Source organism: Gopherus evgoodei, chromosome 3 (genome assembly GCF_007399415.2).
Source record: "Gopherus evgoodei ecotype Sinaloan lineage chromosome 3, rGopEvg1_v1.p, whole genome shotgun sequence".
NCBI lineage: Eukaryota > Metazoa > Chordata > Testudines > Testudinidae > Gopherus > Gopherus evgoodei.
The window spans coordinates 114,808,189-114,828,942 of record NC_044324.1 but is presented as its reverse complement, the minus strand read 5'-3'; the positions used below and the strand labels follow the sequence as shown (position 1 = coordinate 114,828,942).

At 39.4% G+C, this 20,754-nt stretch overlaps 1 protein-coding gene across 1 annotated transcript in view; it reads left to right on the top strand.

Moving 5' to 3' along the window:
- The window catches only part of MAP3K5 (mitogen-activated protein kinase kinase kinase 5), a 167,266-nt gene extending 146,740 nt beyond the window's left edge, over positions 1 to 20,526 (top strand). The window contains exons 22-30 of the mRNA XM_030556400.1: positions 1,160 to 1,337; positions 1,434 to 1,602; positions 4,219 to 4,404; positions 8,673 to 8,778; positions 11,691 to 11,934; positions 14,507 to 14,619; positions 16,171 to 16,283; positions 18,566 to 18,642; positions 19,796 to 20,526. Of these exons, the coding sequence (XP_030412260.1) occupies positions 1,160 to 1,337; positions 1,434 to 1,602; positions 4,219 to 4,404; positions 8,673 to 8,778; positions 11,691 to 11,934; positions 14,507 to 14,619; positions 16,171 to 16,283; positions 18,566 to 18,642; positions 19,796 to 19,856 (1,247 nt within the window). The 3' untranslated portion in view covers positions 19,857 to 20,526. The remainder of the gene's footprint in view (positions 1 to 1,159; positions 1,338 to 1,433; positions 1,603 to 4,218; positions 4,405 to 8,672; positions 8,779 to 11,690; positions 11,935 to 14,506; positions 14,620 to 16,170; positions 16,284 to 18,565; positions 18,643 to 19,795) is intronic.
- Positions 20,527 to 20,754: the final 228 nt, after the last annotated feature.

Here is a 20,754-nt window from a genome sequence, read left to right as displayed (position 1 = left end):
GGCCACATTTGGATGGGGAAATTGTATGCAGGGCCAGGAAAGGGGGTTGGGGTGCGGGAGGGAGGGCTCAGAGAAGGAGGTTGGGGTGCAGGAGGGGTGTGGGGTGTATGAGGGGGCTCAGGGCAGGGAGTTAGGGTGCAGAGTGTGCAAGGGGGCTCAGGGCAGGGAGTTGGGGTGCAAGAGGGGTGCGAGGTGCAGGCAGGGGGCTCAGGGCAGGGAGTTGGGGGGTGAGGTTCAGGAGGGGTTCGGGCACCAGGGTGGCAGTGGTGTGCACTGGGGCCAGGGCAGGCTCCCTGCCTGTCTGCCCTGTCTCCGGCCCCACGCTGCTCCAGGAAGTGCTGCGGCCCCTGGGGGTGCGGGGGAGGGCTCCACGTGCGCTGCCCTTGCTGCACCTCCAGGTACCTCCCCCGAAGCTCCCACTGGCAGTGGTTCCCTGTTCCCGGTCAATGGGAGCTGCGGGGGGTGGTGCCTGGAGGCAAGAGCAACGCCCGGGAGTCACAGGGGCGTGGTGCCGGCCACTTCTGGAGAGCGGCGCAGGGCCTGTGGTGCCGCAGGGGGCAATCCTACGGGCTGCATCCAAAGCCCTGAGGGGCCGGATCTGGCCTGCAGGTCGTAGTTTGCCCACACCTGGCCTAGCACCACTTTAGCTTGAAATTTGTTCCCTTTGAAGTCAATGGGACTTTTGCCATTGACTTCAAAGGGAGAAGGATTGGGCCCCTAATGTAAGGCTTAAATTGTTGCAAGGGTCTTGGGCGGACCCTCTGTGCTGAGATACAATACTCTGAGAGAATGCTTAAAGGTGCTCTGGAATGAATGTATACATAAGCACTGTAGCTCTGGGAGTTTATTATATTTTAACTTTGTAAAGACCATAATGCCCAGTAAGTTGAGATGGTCCCAGTCTCTAAAAACTCTTCATCTAAAATACGTTGTGACTCCTTTCAATAGCTGAGAGCTCTTTTCAAGTAACATCTTAAAATGCATTTTATATATATATATATATATATGTGTGTAACTGAGGTGGGAGGTTGGAGTTTACCTTTTCTGCCTCATCTTAAAAGAATAACTTTCTTTTCAAAATTAAGGTATAGCCATTGTAGCTTAGACCATTTGTGATGGTTTTGAAACACTAATTTTCTGATTGTTCCTTCATGAGTAGAATACCTTCGGAGCATATCTTTGCCTGTTCCTGTTGTGGTAGAAGATACGAGCAGTAGCAGTGAATATGGCTCTGTTTCACCTGACACAGACTTAAAAATTGACCCATTCTCTTTCAAATCAAGAGCTAAATCATGTGGAGAAAAAGATGCAAAAGGAATCCAGTCCCTTTTTCTGAGGTAAAAGCTATGTTGTCTTCATGTTGCTTCAGGGATTAGGAATGTAGTTTTTTTTTGTTTTTTTTAAATGTTAATTTTCATCATGTAAACTTTCAGCATCCCAGATGAGAATTTTGAGGATCATAGTGCTCCTCCTTCACCTGAAGAGAAAGATTCTGGGTTCTTCATGCTAAAAAAGGACAGTGAACGGAGAGCCACTCTTCATAGAATATTAACAGAGGACCAAGAGAAGGTGGTGAGGAACTTAATGGAAGCCTTAGCTCAGGTAAAATAACTTGCTGGCAGACAAAAATAGCATGTAATTTTGCAGGTTTCCAGTAAGCATGTACATGGATATGTGTAAATATATACATTAAAGCAGGTGTCAGGCACAAAATAAGCTTTGATAAACAATAGCTGGCTGATATAATGTAAAAGCAGCAAAGAATCTTGTGGCACCTTATAAACTAGGAGACGTTTTGGAGCATGAGCTTTCGTGGGTGAATACCCACTTCGACAGATGCATCTATAGGTGGCTGATATAGATGCAACTATAAGTGGCTATTATAATGTAAAAGCAGCAAAGAATCCTGTGGCACCCACTTTGTCAGATGCATCTATAGGTGGCTGATATAGATGCAACTAGAGATGGCTGATATAATGTAAAAGCAGCAAAGAATCCTGTGGCACCTTATAGACTAACAGATGTTTTGGAGCATGAGCTTTTGTGGGTGAGTACCCACTTCGCCATGCATCTCACGAAGTGGGTATTCACCCACGGAAGCTCATGCTCCAAAACGTCTGTTAGTCTATAAGGTGCCACAGGATTCTTTGCTGCTTTTACAGATCCAGACTAACACAGTTACCCCTCTGATACTTGATATAATGTAAGACTTGAAAGAGTGCAATTATATTGATAATAAAAATATACACCAAAATTATATTTGTGTTGCGGTACATTTGTATTTTACCTTATTCATAACTACTGCCCTCTGTGTGCACACAGATATCACCTGGTTGAACAATGGAAGAAAATATATGAACATTTTAATGAAATTTCATTTTGTCCAACATTTTTTTCTAACAGGACTGATAAAGGATGATGGCTTAATATATGTAATGATCAGTCTAATCAACTCCAAAAGTGTAAGCCAAGGATATTCAACCTGTGGCTCTAGAGTTACATGTGTCTCTTTTGGAGTTTGTGCATCTGGCTGGTTCCTTTGCCCAAGTTGATCTCATGTCAGACTATAGCAGGTGTGCCAAGTAAAATAGACTAGACACATCCCTGTCCTTTCAAGCTGCTATGAAAAGGAGCAATTGAAACAAATAGCCCCAACCCTCACAGCATTCAGGAGTGGGGGTGGAGGGAGAGAGAAGAGAGTGTCAGATGGAGCTGCAGAAAGCCACACAATAATAACGCATTACCTCCTGACACTACTCTGGGTGATTCATTCTGGTATCAGTACAGGAGGATGTGGAATAATCAACAGTTCTTCATCACACTGCAAATGTTGCAACACTGTAGTCAGATGATGTGATTTTTGTCATTGTTTTTGCAGTCTGTAACTGCATTTCATTCTCAAGGCTGAATATCTTTGCTCTAAATCATGCTTTGTATGTAAATTACGGTCCATGGTATTTAGGTTTTTTAAAAAGGTATGATCAAGAAATTATGCTTCAAATTTAAATGTCTGATTTGCTTGGTAAACCTTTCTAAAGGTACCTAGCACTATTGCTGTGGATAGAAACTGTTGCCATAACAATAGAATGAGGTTATCTAGTTCTTGTAGAATCAGTCATTGAAATAGTGGTAGAGAAGGGTTAAAAACTGGAGGAAGTAAAACAGACGTGCCCAAGAACCTCTATTTGTTGAAGTGCTGTTATAACAGATATAACTATCAGTGCATATGTCAATGGAACAATGTAAATAAATGGAAGAGGACAAAACTGAATTGTTTATATACAGAGAAATTCCTGAGGCATGACATAGTCATGACAGAAGAATGGAAAAAATAGCAGGAAGCAAAAAGCAACGTGCTCTTCTGCTTCAGAAATCAATGTTAGGTATCTCTTCAAATATTTATCTGACATTAATCAAAATAACTCCCTGTAATATATGTGAGTAACTAAAATTTTTCCCCTTGAGTTTTTTTAATGACTTGTGATATTTTCATATTTCTTTTCCCACAATTGTAATTCAGATTTAATTTCAAATGGCATAATTGAAAGCCATTAAAAAAAAAACCCTCTGACCCCATACCTATTGCTTTCTGTAGTATTCTCCAAAAATTACCTCTCATGCATTGTGGTATATTCTTAGCTGATAGAAGCTTTAACATAAAGTAGAGATTTCAGAAATGTGAGCACAAATGTGAATGAGACAGATCATTGATTGTATCCACAGTACGTTGATAGTAGTCTGTGAAAAATTCAGGCCATATGTAAGTGTAGCTATAGTGTGAAAATTCCATATTGTGGTGAACCTTCTGCATGGAGTTAAGCACTCGGGATGAAATTTTCCCCATGCAAAGCTCTCTGCATCAAGGAAGAACCACTTAAGCCCTACTTTAACGCCTAAATTAAGACTTCACCTTGTAGTGGCCCTCAGCAGAGAATGAATTTCACTCTCTGGACCTAAAAGTTTTAATAATAGTGAGATATGCATTTTCTCCATACATCCTGCTGAAATATATTACTTGCACAAAATAAATGAGGGGGACTGTGCAGCATATATTTTTTGGTAATTAAAGGAATGTCCGTTTTAGAGGTAAATTTTCTGGAATGTAGAGGGGCAAAGGTTATTTATCGTGCATCAACTCATATTGGTTAAAACCATTGGATATAAAATTTAAAATATGTGCTTTAGGCTGAATTTGTTCCTTTTTGTTCCTCTTAACAGGGAGCTGAAGAACCCAAACTAAAATGGGAGCACATCACAACTCTCGTTGCCAGCCTCAGAGAATTTGTAAGGTCAACTGATCGCAAAATCATTGCGACCACTCTTTCAAAACTGAAACTGGAGTTAGACTTTGACAGTCACGGTATTAGTCAAGTCCAGTTGGTGCTATTTGGTTTTCAAGATGCTGTAAGTAGACACTTTCAGAAGTTTTGCTATATGAAGTCTCAGTTAAAAGGCCAAATTAAAGACTGGCATAAGCTGATGAAAATTCATTGACTTCAGCCCAGAGTTACCCAAATGAGAACACTTGAGGGCTCCAATTCTAATAATAACAATTGGAACCTTCCGCCCACAGTCAGCTTTTGACTTGGCTTCCATGTGATCCTTTGGGCAGCAAGTATGTCCTGAGCGCCATCACTATTTCCCGCCCCCAAGATCTATGCGTCTTCACTGATAAACAGCAGGAGGGTCCAGCATGCTTCTAAAAATATTACACCATATTCCTCAAGTAGGAAAGCCTAAAAAATGTAATGGTTGGGCTTTCTTTGTAAATAAATACAAAATTGTGCTGCATGTATACAGATCTCTTGGACTTGACTCAGCTAAGAAATTAATGCATTTAAAAAATCCCAACAAACTAAATCATACCTAGTTTATAATATATAATATAAAATATAATATAATATAATATATAATGCCATTGTATTCCTCTCCTGATGCAAGTGATCCAGTAGCAAAATTTGGCCAAATCTGAGTTGTAAACCTTCACCCCAAACTATGATGAAATGGCTATCTTTTTATATGCCCGTAGCTAATGTAATACTGACAATCCCCACAATGATAAATAGGACACAGAAATGGAATCCCTTTAAATAGCCATCTTATTAAAAAGCAATATTGCTGCCCCAGAGCCTGCTTTAAACGTTATTACAAATTCTCTGCTAACACTCATTTTAAAGGGGCAAAAGTTATCTTGTTTCATTCGGGGCTGAATAACTGTTATTGGGAGAGTCTGACTTTGTGCCCTGGTTGGATCCATGAGGTTAAAATGACATAAAGACAAAAGAAGGGCACTCAAGGTGATGCCCTCATGAACATTTTAAATCTAGGGCTCTCCAAAAGTAAAGATACTATTTGAAAAGGTTTCCTGGTCTTGTACAGGGTGTAAGTGAGCACAGAATTATATACCACTTCCCCAGAAGGCCAGCATAGAAAATAAAGCAATTGTAGGAAAGTTTCCTGCCTCCCTCATGGAGTTTTTCACCTTGAATGTCCTCCTCCTGCCTTCTGTTCTGTTTAGTCTTGCAGTACGTCACGGATCAAGCCCGGGCTGCAGCATTAATAATGCACAACAAAGTCAAAGCTTCCATATCAGATATTTAATCCAATACAAATCAGGATGCCTTTTGCCCCTTTAAATCTAAGCCATGATCATATGAACTGAATGAAAAAATCTCTGAATGTTTGATAAATTGCAGTACAATCCTGACTCATTCCCTTTGTATAAAATGGCTAATGATGTCACAAGCATGAAATAGCACAATTCAGAATACTTGAACTCCATTAATGTGCACAATAATGGGTACAGAAGAACAGCTGCCTCACTATTGTCATGGCATTGGACGTGGTAACTCCAGATGCATGTACATTATCTTATTTCCAATTTGAACACTACCTTGCTCATACAATCTTATGTTCCACCTTGTACTCAGTCCCATAGTAAATGTAGCAGATTACCCATATCTTGACTTGAAAGCCCACTGACCTGAGGAAGTTCTTTAAAATCTGTCGTTGGGTAAAAGATGATGAGCTGGCCTGCTGAAGAGGCCATACAAAGAAAGTAAACAGAAGGCTTTAAACAAAATAGTCCTGGGATCCTACCAAGAAGAGTCCCAGTGAAGAAGCCGGGGTTTATTGGGAATTTCTCTTTCCCGATGGAGGGTAACAAAGCAGTTAGATAACACATCCTCCACTGCAACTCTCAGAGGTTGAGGTAGAAGTTCAGCTAGAAGCAGCTTTGTATCACCATGCAATTTATTGGTGAAGGCAAATGGCCGAGAATCACTATTTACAGCAATTGGGATGTTTTAAGAGAAGAATCTGGCTGGCTATGCGGTTCCAATCAGAAAGAGTTCTGCAATTTTAGTATCCTGAAAACTGACATTAGAGAAAACAGGACACGTGTGTGAAAATAGGGACCATTCTAGAGATATCAGAATAGGTGGCACTTAATGTCTGTATGGTAAGTGTCAGTGTTTGTTTCCACATAGTAACTCTTTTGGTAGGAGTTTTTTGTCCCATTATATATCATTTGGTTACAAGGCAGTCCTCCCAATGATGATACTTCAGCATCCCTGTCACCTTTTCCTCTTCCAAATACAGTGCTTATTTTAGGACAGGCCTCCTCCATTTCCTGGGAAGTGAAAATAGTTAAAACAGGAACCTTTTGAATCCAGGTGTTGTAGGGGATCTAGATAAAGCATTGAAGTCAGTGGGAGCTGTGTAGACTTAGACCTCTATTACAGAAAAACAGCTTAAATGGAGATATCAGACTCTTCTCTGATATCAGGATATTGCTCAAAATGGGGGAAATTATCTCCTTTATTCTCAGGATGTATGGGTAATCATAAGGGCTGATAGTCAGGATATCCTGACCAAGGCACTGGGGAAAAAAAGTTTTGCTTTGTATTCTAAAGTGCTTAGTCATACTACTGTGGATGTTTGTGTTCCTTGACAAAGTCACATCATGCCTCTTCAGTGTGGAAAACAGCTTGAACTTTGTGCTCATTAAAGGCTCAATCCTGCAAGGTGCTGAATTCTTCCAGGCAGGTGTTGAGCAGCTTCAACTTTCATAAGGTCAATACATCTCTCAGGAGGTGCTCAAGTCCTTGCCTGACTGGTTTCTGAACCCTGTGGTTAGGTTTATTCAGCAGCATAGCATTCTTCTTATGATGTACATTCAGCTTGCTAGCAATTCTCTTACAACATGACAGAATGCCATCTAGTGGGCATTGTAATAAAGAAATGAGAACAGATTTTACAGTTGTCTTTGGGCAATAATAGAACACATCTTCATTTGAAGTTGTGTCCATCCCCAAAAGACATCATCATCTTTGTGACATCACTGTTATTTCCTGTAAAAAGATTATGACAACCTTCAGAAGACAGAAATAAGCTGATTTTGTTTTCATGAAGTGCCTTCAAAATAAAACCTGAGGAAAAGATACAGAAAATATCCTATTAGTCCCTACAGAGGAAATTTTTCTATGACACATTTATGGATCTTTATTAGAATGAACTTCTAAATGTAATTTAATTTGTCATGCTGAAAAGTTTTGAGTCCTGCTCCCTTGTATGTCCTACTGCTGTTGGTTTCACCTGTCAGCTATTGCTGTATAGCCATGGTGGCCTAGTTCGAGAGCCAGCTTGTGAAACCTAGTGGCTGCTGTTGCTGTCAGCTTTGCCTAGGTATCCTTCTAAAGTTTTTTGAATAATCCACTACCCCATCATACCCTTGCTGTCTCCTTTCTCGGCTCACTTCCAGCCCTTTGAGTTTGAAAGGAACAGCCTCAGAAAAATAATTTTGATAAGTTACAGAGAAATAAGAGTGTAGTTGAGAATGAAGTTTTGAAGGCAACACTGCAGGAATACGCAGATAGGACAGTACCAGGACAGTAGATATGAAAGGGGCTATAATTTCATTAGCCACCACTTCTAAATCAGCAGGGTTATGCTGGGCCAAAAAAATAGGAGGAAAGAGGCAATGGAAAGGAATCTAAAATAATCTTTAACTTGTTACAGATATTTTTAAATTTCAGAGAAAACCCACATCCTCTTTCCTTCCCAAACCAGACTAGAAGCAATAAAAGAATTAGCAAAATTCCATTTAAGTAAACTAGTATTAAATTGCTCCTTTCTTATTCAAGTGGGAAGAGCCTCACACTGTTTTTTGAAGAGGGTTCACCCATCTTTATTTTAAAATAGACAACTGTATTACAGTCTTCCCAACCGAAGCAGTCAAAAATCATGAGGCAGCACCACCCCCCACCAAAAAAATCATGAGTTTGGCTTAAAAGTCATGAGATTTGTTTTTTTAAAAGGTTTATTTTTATTTGCCCTGTGGTTCTGAAGCATTCAGGGTTCACATTTTAAAGTTTTTCTCCACAACTCTGAAGGCTAAAATCTTACCATTTTAAAAATGAAGGCTAAGAGTCTCATGCAACCACTTGACTCTAAGAGCTAAGACTTTAAGAAAAATACAAATGTCACAAGACTTGCAACAATATTGCAAAAGTTGGAAACACTGCTATTATATATTCTTGTCTAATGACACCATGAAGTTACTTAAAGAAAACACTGTTTTTAATGCAGTGTAGCTGAGCTTAATATCATATTATCAGCTGTGTGCAGCTTTGGGGATAAAATGATTTCTGAACTGCATTCTATGTCATCAGGTCAATAAAGTTTTACGAAATCACAACATTAAGCCGCACTGGATGTTTGCCTTAGACAGCATAATTCGAAAAGCTGTGCAGACTGCCATTACTATTCTGATCCCCGGTAAGTCACTCTGACACAGCAGACATTTAATCTCTGATTGCTTAAAATGTTTTTAATCGTGCTGTGATCATGATGCTTCACGAAAGCTTTTGAAACTTGCAATGACTTCCTTTTGTCTTTGTTGACATGCATTAGCTGTTTCACAAACCAAGTATTCATAGGTGAGTTGTCCCAGCTATTTTGGAGCGCACCTTTCCAGGATGCATAATATAATAAGTGACAAATGGGTGACCAGTAGTAAACTTATTGGTGCATTTAGAGGGCCAGATTTTTCAAGTACTCAGCATCCACACATTGGATATGAAAGAGAGTTCAGAAGAGCTCAGCACCCAGCATACTTAGCTCTTTTGAATATGTGCTCTGAGGTACAGACTGTTGGCCACCCAAGAAGTGTAACAATAACTTGTGTGGCTCCACTGACCAAAAATGCTCTCTAGGGGTAGTAGCCAGACATTCTTCCCTGCTACAGCTAGTAGGCTTCTGTTGTGTGTGAGTTGGCAAGGAGAAAGATTCCATGTTAAAGAAATGCTAACCCATTTGTTTCCAGTTTGCCACACCCACTATGCTGCTTTCCTCCATTGAAAACAGTGGAACTTTAGAATGAACCTGCTGCATTCAGCAGTACAGCAGGTGCATTCTTATTGGGCATACTACATTTGCAGCATAAAAAGTGGCTAGTAGGGACTGGCAATTTTCCTTGCAATTGCTATAGGGTATAAATTGTCCTTTTATAGAGCTATTCCACAAGCCCTTTGACTACTTAAATTCTACTTGAGCCCTACTGTGTGGGCAGGGCCAGCTCCAGGCACCAGCGCAGCAAGCAGGTACTTGGGGCGGCCAACAGAAAGGGGCAGCACGTCCAGCTCTTCGGCAGAAAGTCCCTCAGTCCATCTCAGAGGGAAGGACCTGCCGCCGAATTGCCGCCAAAGAATGAAGCAGCGGCAGAAGTGCTGCCAATCACAGCTTTTTATTTATTTATTTTTGCCGTTTGGGGTGGCAAAAACGTTGGAGCTGGCCCTGTGTGTGGGCCATTTTTACAGGGGTAAATTTCACACATCACAAATATGGTTTTGGGGAGAAACATAGGTCTGTAGTAATGACAAAGTGACTAGAGAAGTGTGAATGTTTCTTTGAAATGTTTTTTGTAAGGTTAACTGCCAAGCATGGTGCATTTTTCTTGGTATTAATGGTGCTGTGTTGACCTAAATTCTGCTCCCACTGAAGTCAATTCCAATTCACTTCAATGGGAGAAGAGTCAGGCCACCACTCCGTGCTTTTGAAAACTCCCATCCTAAGAATCAAATAGGAGAATATTTGGGGGGGAAAGGCTTAGAGGTAACCAGTCTCAGTTGAAGGAGGAAAGGAAGGATGTGTATCACTACCGATGAAATTTGCAAATTGACATTACTTTGTTTATACACTGTAGAAGAATACCACAGACCTAATGGAGTACATGTTTTACATAACTGATAAGAATTGGTAGTTAGTGTAAAGGAAGGAACAGGAGGCAGAGTACATTCCCTCTTAATACAATAGTCAGAACTGACTTCTGACAAGTGAAAATGAACAGTGCTACTCCACTTTTTTAGTATTATCTATCATTAGGGATAATGGTTTTAGTAAGTAAAATAATCCTAATCGCAGATAATGCTAAATTTGGAAGAGTGGGAACCCTGCCCCCAGGTATAGAATTTATGGTAATTTAAGAGTTTGAAAAATGTAGTTCAGGTCAGATATATGAAAAATTATACGCTGAGGAGAAAGAATAAAGAAGTGAAATGTTTGCTGTACAGAAAGTGCTCCAGTTTAGTGACCAGGAAAGAGATTTGGGGATTATTTTAGAAAAATCCCTAAAGCCTTCAATCTCATTTGCAGCTGCAGTGAGCATTTAGAAGATGTAAGACTGCATCCATCGCATGATGGATATAATATAAATCCAAGGTGGTGGTAGTGGAATTAATAGGTACTGTTGCTTTAACCTAAAATACTGTGTGCGATAGTGGTCATTAAAAATAAATCTCAAAAGCTATTGCTCTGTTTCAAAACATAAACAGTATAAAAGAGAAGGGAAAAAAGTAGCTAAATATCCTTCATACAAATAGTGACAACCTTCGGAATGAATACTCCAGGAAGCCATTTAAAATCGGAGCAAAAACAAGAATAAATATAAAACAAAGATTAGAAGCTAGAGTGATGTTGACAGAGGAAGAAAAGGAAAACAGAATATATCAGAATACTTAAAATTAACACCTGACTTTTATTCTGTCCTGTATTTAACCAAGTCCATTGGCTTTAAAACAAATACTCCACTGTAAATCTGAAAAGCAAAATAAAGAAATAAGTTTTGAGACATATGTTTGAAGCCAACACTTTAGCCAAATCACTTGCCTACAGAATTTTGTTTTATTCACATTAAAATCCATTACATAGTTGTTTAGAGGAGTTTTTTAGTTTTAAGGGTCTGATCGAAAGAGTATTGAAGTTAACAGAGAGACTCCCATTGACTTCAGTATGTTTTGAATGCGGCCTTGTGTGAGAGAAATGCAAGCATGTTATGTTGCAAACTTTGAGCAGGTATTGCACGTTGTTTGCTTTATGTGGCACACACAGTGAATTCTGGGATTTCTGCGTAGTTTATGACAAAAATACTAGCGAAATCTGGAATCCTATTAATAAGTACAGATTGTTACTGCTTGGAAATTGTAAATGATCATCAGAAGCCAACTAATGTTCAAAATGTACTAAACCATCGCAGCATTTTTAAGCTGTTTTTAAACGCTTTGGAAACACAATTACAACTTTTTGCTGCAAATTTTTCAGGCATGGTTTAATCAAAACTCTAGGATGAGCTATAATTATTTAAATATGACTTTATTATTGTGATTATTAATAATGAACATTATTTCTAATAGAACTGAGGCCACACTTTAGTCTTGCATCTGAAAGTGATACAGCAGATCAGGATGACATAGAAGTTGAAGAAGATCATGATGAACAGCCTCAGAATCAAAATATTCAACGGCCTTGCATTGTCATAGAAGATGCTATAGCTACCTCAGGTGTGAGCACACTCAGTTCTACAGTGTCCCACGATTCCCAGGCTGCTCATAGATCACTGACTGTTCAGTTGGGAAGGCTAAAATTAGAGACAAATAGGTAAGTCTAGACTTCTAGGGATCCAAGTGTATTTGTTATGATTGATGCTTTTTTCCTTTACTCTTAAATAGTTTCTCCAAATCTGACAGCTGTGATAATCCATAATACAGTGCATTTCTCACTTAATTGATGATAAACAGTAATTTGTAACTCTGAGCTTGGAAAAATCCATATCATTTATTTCAGGCTTATTCACTTCAGTACACTGCTGACAAAAATGAGTGTAAATCTTGCTTTCAGGAGTGCTCTGTTTTTAACTGACTATTAAACTTGTTGCCAAGGTTCTCCTATTCCTGCCTTTCATGCTTCATGGTTAAATGACACATTTTGGTTCCATAAAAGCAGAACTCATTATTCCTTTTTATAGTTATTCCCAGGGAACAAATCCAAGCTGCTGAACGGGGCACTGCACAATTAAACTGGGCCCAGTCTTGTCATTTGTCTGGTTTTGCATGCAGAATTCACTATAGCAGGATTGATCCCTAGGATGCTGAATTGTTTAAAAAGACAAATTTTTCTTTCAGATAGTTGAAGGTGGAGAACAGTAAGGCCTTATGAAAAAAAAACAGGCCTGAAAATACAGATTTAGGAACTAACTGAAAAATATGTCTGTACATTTTAAAATGTGTATATACACTGTATCTTGATAGGACAAATCTTGTGGGGCTGGAATATTCTTTATAATCCTTTATATAGATGATTAAATTCAAATGTTTGGCAATGACACTTCATTTCCAAGCACATTAGGAAACTCAGTGTGATTCAGCTTGATTTGAGGTCTTTAGACAAAAGAAGCTTTTTAGTAACTCAGCATCACTTGAATTACCTGTTCGCATTAAAGTGCTCTGCATTTTCTTGTTAGAGTAAATGTCGTTTGTGAGTTCTCATATTGCAATGTAATATATTTATCTTTACATAAATAGATAGTTAAGACATATTCTGATTGCCATATATAATACAATGACAATATACTTCAGAAGTCCGCATACAAAAACCTCTGCAATCTCCATTAAGCGAAGGAATTAAAAAGAAACTGGTTAAGATGGCCACACGTTACTGCCCAAGTTTCTGATGGGGAGTGGCATCTTAACAACATGTTACTATTCAGAATAAAGTTTCATTCCTTTCACTCTAAGAATGGATGAAAGATATACTGTTAGTTTCTTTGGTTTTTGTTTTAAAAAATTAAGGTGTGAGCAACATGCTGCTCTTACATGCAAAACCAAAAACTTTGTCATGATAATTAGATACAAAAATACCACCTTCCATAAGTTATATGGAAAACTTCCCTTAAATAAATATATTTATTTAAGCTTTGTTAGCATAAGCAGCATATGGTGGTCATTTGCAAGGCAAAAAGTAGTAAACTATTTAGATGACCATGGATACATTTTTCAACACAGGTGAATGGGTGAGGAATAAACTATATGTACTGTTAGGATCAAAACAATGGTCCATCTAATCCACTATCACATATCTGACACGGCCTGCACCAAATGCTTTTGGAGAAAGATGTAAAACCCCTATAATAGACAATTATACTCTAACATTTCCAAGGGGAAGTTTGGGGAAAGTTTCTTCCTAACTTCAGGGAGTTAGTGGAGTAGGTTTATGCTCTAAAGTATAATTTATATTCTTTTCATCCTATCTATTGTAACTGTGTAGTGTTCAGATGTCTTATTTTTTAAATTTTACTAAGCTCTTTGCTGTAACAATATATTGCCCAAATGAGTTCCACAGATTAATGGTGCCTGGTGTTAGTTATTTCCTTCTATTAGTTTTAACTTCGTTGCCTTTGACTTCCTTTGGGTTTCCCTTTGTGTTTGTATTATGAGAGAGGTTAAATAGAAGCATTAATTGACCTTCTGTAGATATTAATTTTACATGATTCATCATGACACCACTTAGTCAATCCTCTCTAAAATAAACAGATCTTATCCTAAAAGATTAAGATTTAGGAGAAGATGCAGGGAGGTGACCACCAACCCTTTAAACCTACTGAGGACTGGGGACAAAGCCAGTCTCTGGAATTGGAGTGCAGGGACTGATCTAGACTAAAATTTACAACAATGTTGTACTCTACAAAGAGGGCAGGGAGGGACTGCTGCCATTGGAAGGCAATGTGTGCAACACCCTTTCAAGAGGTATAGCTGTGGCCACACTCCAGCTGCATCTACCTTTAATGCCATGCTTTCAGGAGCTCCTGCTGGGGTAGGTATAGCAGCCCTGCACCTTATGAAGCATAATGTCTTAAAGACACAACTTAGCGCTATGTCCATTAACGGTTTTGACCTCGATGACACTCCTTCCTCCATAGCTGAACACATTACCCAATTGCTTTGTTTATTTTTTTTCTTTAAGAACCAGACTCAGTGAAGTAGGAATGCTGAGTTGCTGAAGCTTCACTGAAAGTTTCTGTGCAGCTCCTATTTGCTATGAATGCTTCAAACTAGTTTTGTTGAAAGGCCCAAACTCTAGAACTAGAATACTGGATACTTATATTTTTACATGTGTATTAGGGTTGAAAATATGAAATTAAATTTTAAAAATCAATGTTTTTTCCCCCCTGCAGGCTACTAGAAGAGTTAGTGCAGAAGGAGAGAGAATTTCACGCCCTTTTGCATCAAGCTATAGAAGAAAAGGATCAAGAGATCAAAAACCTGAAGCTTAGGTCACAGCAAGTAGGTGAGTGAGTAGAGATTTCAAAAGAAACTGTTCCACACAGCAACTACAAAAGAAGGCTGTGGCAGCCAAACTTTTGTATTTCATTGGCCCAGCATCAGTAAAGGTCTTTCACCACATTTCTCCTAGCCAAGACTGTGTAGAATCAAGCAAGTATGCTGTAGAAATAAGTTACTTCATTTGTTTCTATATCCACAGTAAAAGCAAGTGTTGTATAACTCAAATCATACTATTGATCTGTGGTTATGCATTACTAGGAAGGGAGGGAAGGAAGGAGGTGTGGGGGTGTGTGTTTGTGTGTGTAAAACTTATTATCAACACCAGGTATTCGAGAATTATTTTAGCTGAAGAAGCTGGATGTTTTTGGAGCTAAAGGGCCGGAGTCCTAGAATAGCATTGTGCATAATTTATCTAGTAATTTTGAATGAAATCCTGGTCATGTTGAAATCAGTCGGAATTTTGCCATTGGCTTCCATGAGGCCAGGATTTCACCTTTTGTTCTTAACTGCAGCATACGGATTCATTAAGTTATCACGTTCACTTCCTTGAAGAGGTGCAGCAACTTTACTGGTTGATTCAGAAGTGAAGAGACCAGATCTTTGCTGTCAAAAAACTATGTGCTCCTCACATGGGCACTGAGGAAGAGAACAATAAATGGAAAAAATAGAGGAGGGATCAGTAGAGACCTGTGAGGAACTTAGAGGATCATGTCCCACTTTCAAGAGAAAAGAGCCATACTTGAGAGAGAGAGAGAGAGAGAGACTACTGCAAAAGCTTTAAAAATCAATCAAACAATAGAAATTTTATTTGTAGTAGGGGTGGAGGCCCTTGCACATTTTAGCATGGAATGCATTTCTATAGCAGAGTGGAAACTCTGGCAAAACAGGGATTATAAAAATAGTACAGCTCCAGGTCCTGAAGCCTTACTCAGGTAAAATCACATTGAGGGCAGTATGAGTCTTGTCTAAGGCCTTGTCTACACACACAGATTGTACCACGTTACCAACTTAAATCATACCAGGATAGTTATTACAACCCAAGTATAGATGCAGATGTATTGGCATAAGAGTGCCTTATACCTTGGGCTTGTGATTTTTAGTTTTAACTAATAAACACTGATAAAACACCCTCAATTAAAAAAAAAAGAAATCCATATTTATCCAAGAGACACCAGCAAAACACCAGAAATGGTTGCATATATCTAAGGGCTTGACTACACGTAGCAATAGTATGGACTATGGGGAAGTCATTTCCAAAAATGCACTAATGCATTGTTCACGAATTGGTCTGTGTAGACCCTGGCATTAGAGGTTCCCTAGTGTGCTTTAATGTCGTGCTTTTTTGAAACAGTACTACATTTAAGCTCACTAGGGAATATTACCTGAGTAAATACTGCAGGATTTGATCTCTCTGTCCTTCACTGTAGAGGCACTTGCATGTCCCATTTTTGTGGAAAGAGTAGGAAAGGTCACTGAAGACAGTGCTTCTCTATTTAAAATTGTGAAGAGGACACTTTGAAAAGACCTAACCCTTTTTTCTAAATATTTGATCTAGATATCCCTGGACTGTCTGTCTGTCACCTTAATCCTTCTGGCACAGAGGTTGAAGATTCTGATCTCATAAACTGGCTTAGAGTTCATGGAGCTGATGAAGATACTATAAATAGGGTAGGAAAGATTTTTTTTAGGTATGTGTGTGATACAGTAGCAGTGCATTTTTCTAGGACTTAGTGCAGAAAAAAACAGCAAAAACCTTGGAATTATTTCTATACCAGCAAAACCCTTGGAATGATTTGTACACCTTTTGAAGGAGATGAGGTTGCGGGGGGAGGGACAAGGGAAGGGTGAAGAATAGAAAGGCCATCATAAAAAGTCTATTTTTGTTTTTAATTCATGTAGTTAGCTCAGGGATGGACAAACTTTTTGGCTGGAGGGCCACATCTGGGAATAGAAACTGTATGGTGGGCCATGAATGCTCAGAAAATTGGGGTTGGGGTGTGGGTTCTGGCTAGGGGTGCTGGCTCCAGGGTGGGGTCAGAAATGAGGAGTTCAGGATGCAGGAGGGGGCTCCAGGCTGGGGAGTAGGGTGCAAGGGGGAGGTGAGGGCTCTGACTGGGGGTGTGGGCTCTGGGGTGGGGCTGGGGATGAGGAGTTTGGGGTGCAGGAGTGTGCTCTGGGCTGCGACTGAGGGGTTCAGAGAGGGAGGGGGATCAGGGGTGGGGCAGGGGGTATGGGTGCGGAGAGAGGCTCAGGGGTGCAGGCTCCAGGCAGTGCTTACCTCAAGTGGCTCCTGAAAGCAGCGGCCATGTCCCCACTCTGGCTCTTATGCGAAGCCACAGCCAGACAGCTCTGCATGCTGCCCCAGCCACTGGCACCACCTGTGCAGCTCCCATTGGCCGCAGATTCCAGCCAATGGGAGCTGCGGGGGCGGTGCTTGGGCGGGGGCAGCTTGCAGAGTGGAGCCCCCTGACTGCCCCTACACATAGGAGCAGGAGCGGAGCCATGCTGCTGCTTCTGGGAGCTGCGTGGAGCGGCCCCTGTCCCTGCTCCCCGGCTGGAGCGTCAGGGCGGGGCAAGCCCCAAACCCTGCTCCCCAGCAGGAGCTTGAGGGTCATCTTAAAACAGCTGGCAGGCCGGATCTGGCCTGCGGGCTATAGTTTGCCCACCCCTGAACTAGCTTGATACAATAAAACACATTTTCCAGTTAACTAAAAACATTTTGATTGGCTTCCTAATTCCTAAGCATCTTTGCACCTCTTCCAGCAACTCCTGTTGATTGCAGTAAAGCCTAATTGTAATCTTCAGGATCAGTAGAGGTTGACTTTGACTAGATACATCAAGATAAAATTTACCGGTACCTGTGCCTTGTCTCCACTAGGATTTTACATTGAACTAGCTATCCTGATATCAAAACATATACACTTATTTTGTGTGAAGATAGAGATATTGAGCATTTCTAGAACTTCATCTGACTTCAGTGAAGACCTGTGGCTGATTAGCCCCTTCTGAGGAGCAGGCCCATGGTGTTTTAAAGTTAATTACATAAAAATTGAAGCACCTGAAGTGCAGAGGTCACTTTTGAAAACAAAGGCCTTAACTTCTCTGTGTGTTTCTTTCCCCATTGGTAAAATGGGATATTTATACCAACCTACCTCCCAACTCCCCTATCCCCAGGAGTATTTAGAATTAATTAATTAAAGTCTGAGGTACTCAGCTATAGTGCGCTCTATAGAATTGCCTATTAACAAAACAAGACAAAAGAATCTGAACTACAGAATTAGGATCAATTCAAACATATATACTCTGACATGCAAACATTCAACATCCCGTATAAAGATGAGGTATTTTCATTGTATTTACAAAACATAAGTTAGACAAAAGCTACATATAAACAAAACAATAGCATCAAACCCTTCATTGGCAACACAGTTACCATATTTTGGACCAGTCTTGTATTCCTTCTGCACTCAGAATTTGATTTAAGGGAGTTTTGGTACATAAGGAATGCAGGCTCATGTCCTATATTACAGGAGTCGGCAACCTCTGGTACGCAGTTCGCCAGGGTAAGCACCCTGGCGGGCCAGGCCAGTTTGTTTACCTGCCACATTGGCAGGTTCGGCCAACTGTGGCTCCCACTGGCCACGGTTTGCCGTCCCAGGCTAATGGGGGCAGTGGGAAGCAGCACAGGCAAGGAATGTGCTAGCTGCGGCTTCCCCCCTCCCCCCATTGGCCTGGGATGGCGAACTGCAGCCAGTGGGAGCTGTGAGCAGCCGAACCTGCGAATGCGGCAGGTAAACAAACTGGCCCGGCCCAACAGGGTGCTTACCCTGGCGAGCTGCATGCCAAAGGTTGCTGATCCCTGCTATATTATATATAAATCGTAGAATAAATGGATATATCTGACAAAAGTAGCCTAACTTTCAATGAGGACTTTTTTCCCTCCTTCCAAGTTTTTGGCAGAAGACTACACGTTAATGGATGTTCTCTGCTACGTTACACGAGATGATCTGAAATGCCTGAGACTAAGGTAACATTTCACCTTCTTTTTAATCTCACACAAAGCTGAAATATAGAGGTCGTCTGTGTTATGAAACTACAGAAATAGAGAATTATGAATGGCATTCTTAAGGTGTGAAATTTACCTATGTGAAATGAACACTACAAAATCTAGTTTTCAGGGTTTCTACACACACAGAGACACTCTGAATATGTACTGATTAAACATTTAAAAATGTTTTAGTTTGATTTTTTTTATTTGAAATAATTTATTTTTCAAGTTAGCTAAAGCAAAAGACTTGCTTGGAGAGAGGTCCCTATGGAGTGTTGCTTTATATAAACAATTTTAGACACAGATAATTTAACATTTTAAGAACAATAAACCACAGAATCTCTCTGAAAATGATGCAACTGCCACTAAATTGTTACATAATCATACCAAGTTTGCCTGTAGAAATTGGATTTGACTAGAAGCAATGCATACAGTTATACCAGGTCTCTCTTGCCTTCAATCATCTTAGCTAGATATTAAAATATGGACAAGTAGTAAGATTTCATACTCTAATGTTTCATTGTATTAATAAGGATAGTATGTAACATTTATTAGTTATGTTCAAATTAGCCTAGTTATGTTCAAATTAGCCTTTGAACAATGAGGGCCTGATTTTCTTTAATACTACATTAATGTGGTCATTGATTTCAGTGGGAGGACAGTTATGCCTTTATACCAATGTCAATAAGGAGTAATTCCACTGACATCAACAGAGATTCACCAATTAAAGCTGCCACTTACGGATAATTTTTGGCTGTTAATTTTTAAGCATATTAGCTCCAGTTACTAATTCAGCCAAAACTCCCATTCAATTCAGTTGAAATACATATTTGGAGGCAGTGCTTATGGTCTTATTTAAAGTCAGTGGGAGTCTTTTTGTTCACTTCTGTGAGCTTTAGAGAAGTTCTTTTAGTTTGTATTATAACCAAAAATGCTATTCACATTTGTTTTAATTTTGTGTTTTAGTATTTCATATTTGATTTCTCTGTGTTTTTACCATGTTTAATGAGTACAATGAATGTATTACTACCACTACAGGATGGCTTGAATCGAAGCACACTTGAATCAGGATACTACGGAAGAGAAGTCCAGTTTTTTTAAGCTAAGCATCTTTATGGTTTTTCTTTTACAGAGGAGGGATGCTATGTACGCTCTGGAAGGCCATCAGTGATTTTCGAGAGAAACATGCTTGATGCTGGCTAAATCAGTTTCTACTACTTTGTAGAGATTTATAGATTTTCTACAGCACAGAGCAGGTTTGCTGCCAGAAAGAGTGTTGCACTTTATCCAGTATTTGTTTACCAATGTTAAAAACACTGCAGTTCTTGACTGCATTTACGCCAACAACCTCTAAGAAGTCTGTAAACACCCTTTTACATTATTTTTGTTTTAAATGATTTTACATGGAAGCTTTTTTTTTAATCTTAAAATCTGTTGTAGATAAAGTAACCAGATAGTAATTTTACACAAAACCTATGTAAGATTTCATGTGATTGTGCATCACTGGAACAAAACCAAAATGTGACAACCTTTCAAGTTTATTCTTCTTTTGTTATATACCATAATAATCCATAGTAGAACTTCATAATTTCAATTATCATGTAAAGCTTACATTTTTTTCTTTTAGTGTGCAGAACCTAAAAGTAATTGTTTTTACTTACTGCCCTATATAAATTTTAATATTGTTTATTTTTGGTAACTTAAGTTCCCTGGTCTACAGTACATTTGTTTTAGAATTGTTTATGTACTACTGAACTGTACCAGTTGTATATGCCTGAACCATAGTAATGTTAGCTTGTTCTAAAGCTATCTATTGTGACATACAAACATACATTCTTAAAAATAAAGAATCTAAGAATACAATTTTGATACTTTCCTTATTTAAGAGCTTCTAAAAATAATAGTTCAAAATGTGATACATGCAGTATAGCTAGGAGTAATGAGACAAATCTACATGGAAAATTTAAGTGAAATATTAAGGAAACCTTCTCGTACTAAAGTGACTTGAAGCTTAGACTTACTGTACTTCTGCCTTGGTAAACAATGTATTACAAACTCATTCTGTTTTCCCACATACTACGTCTAATTTCA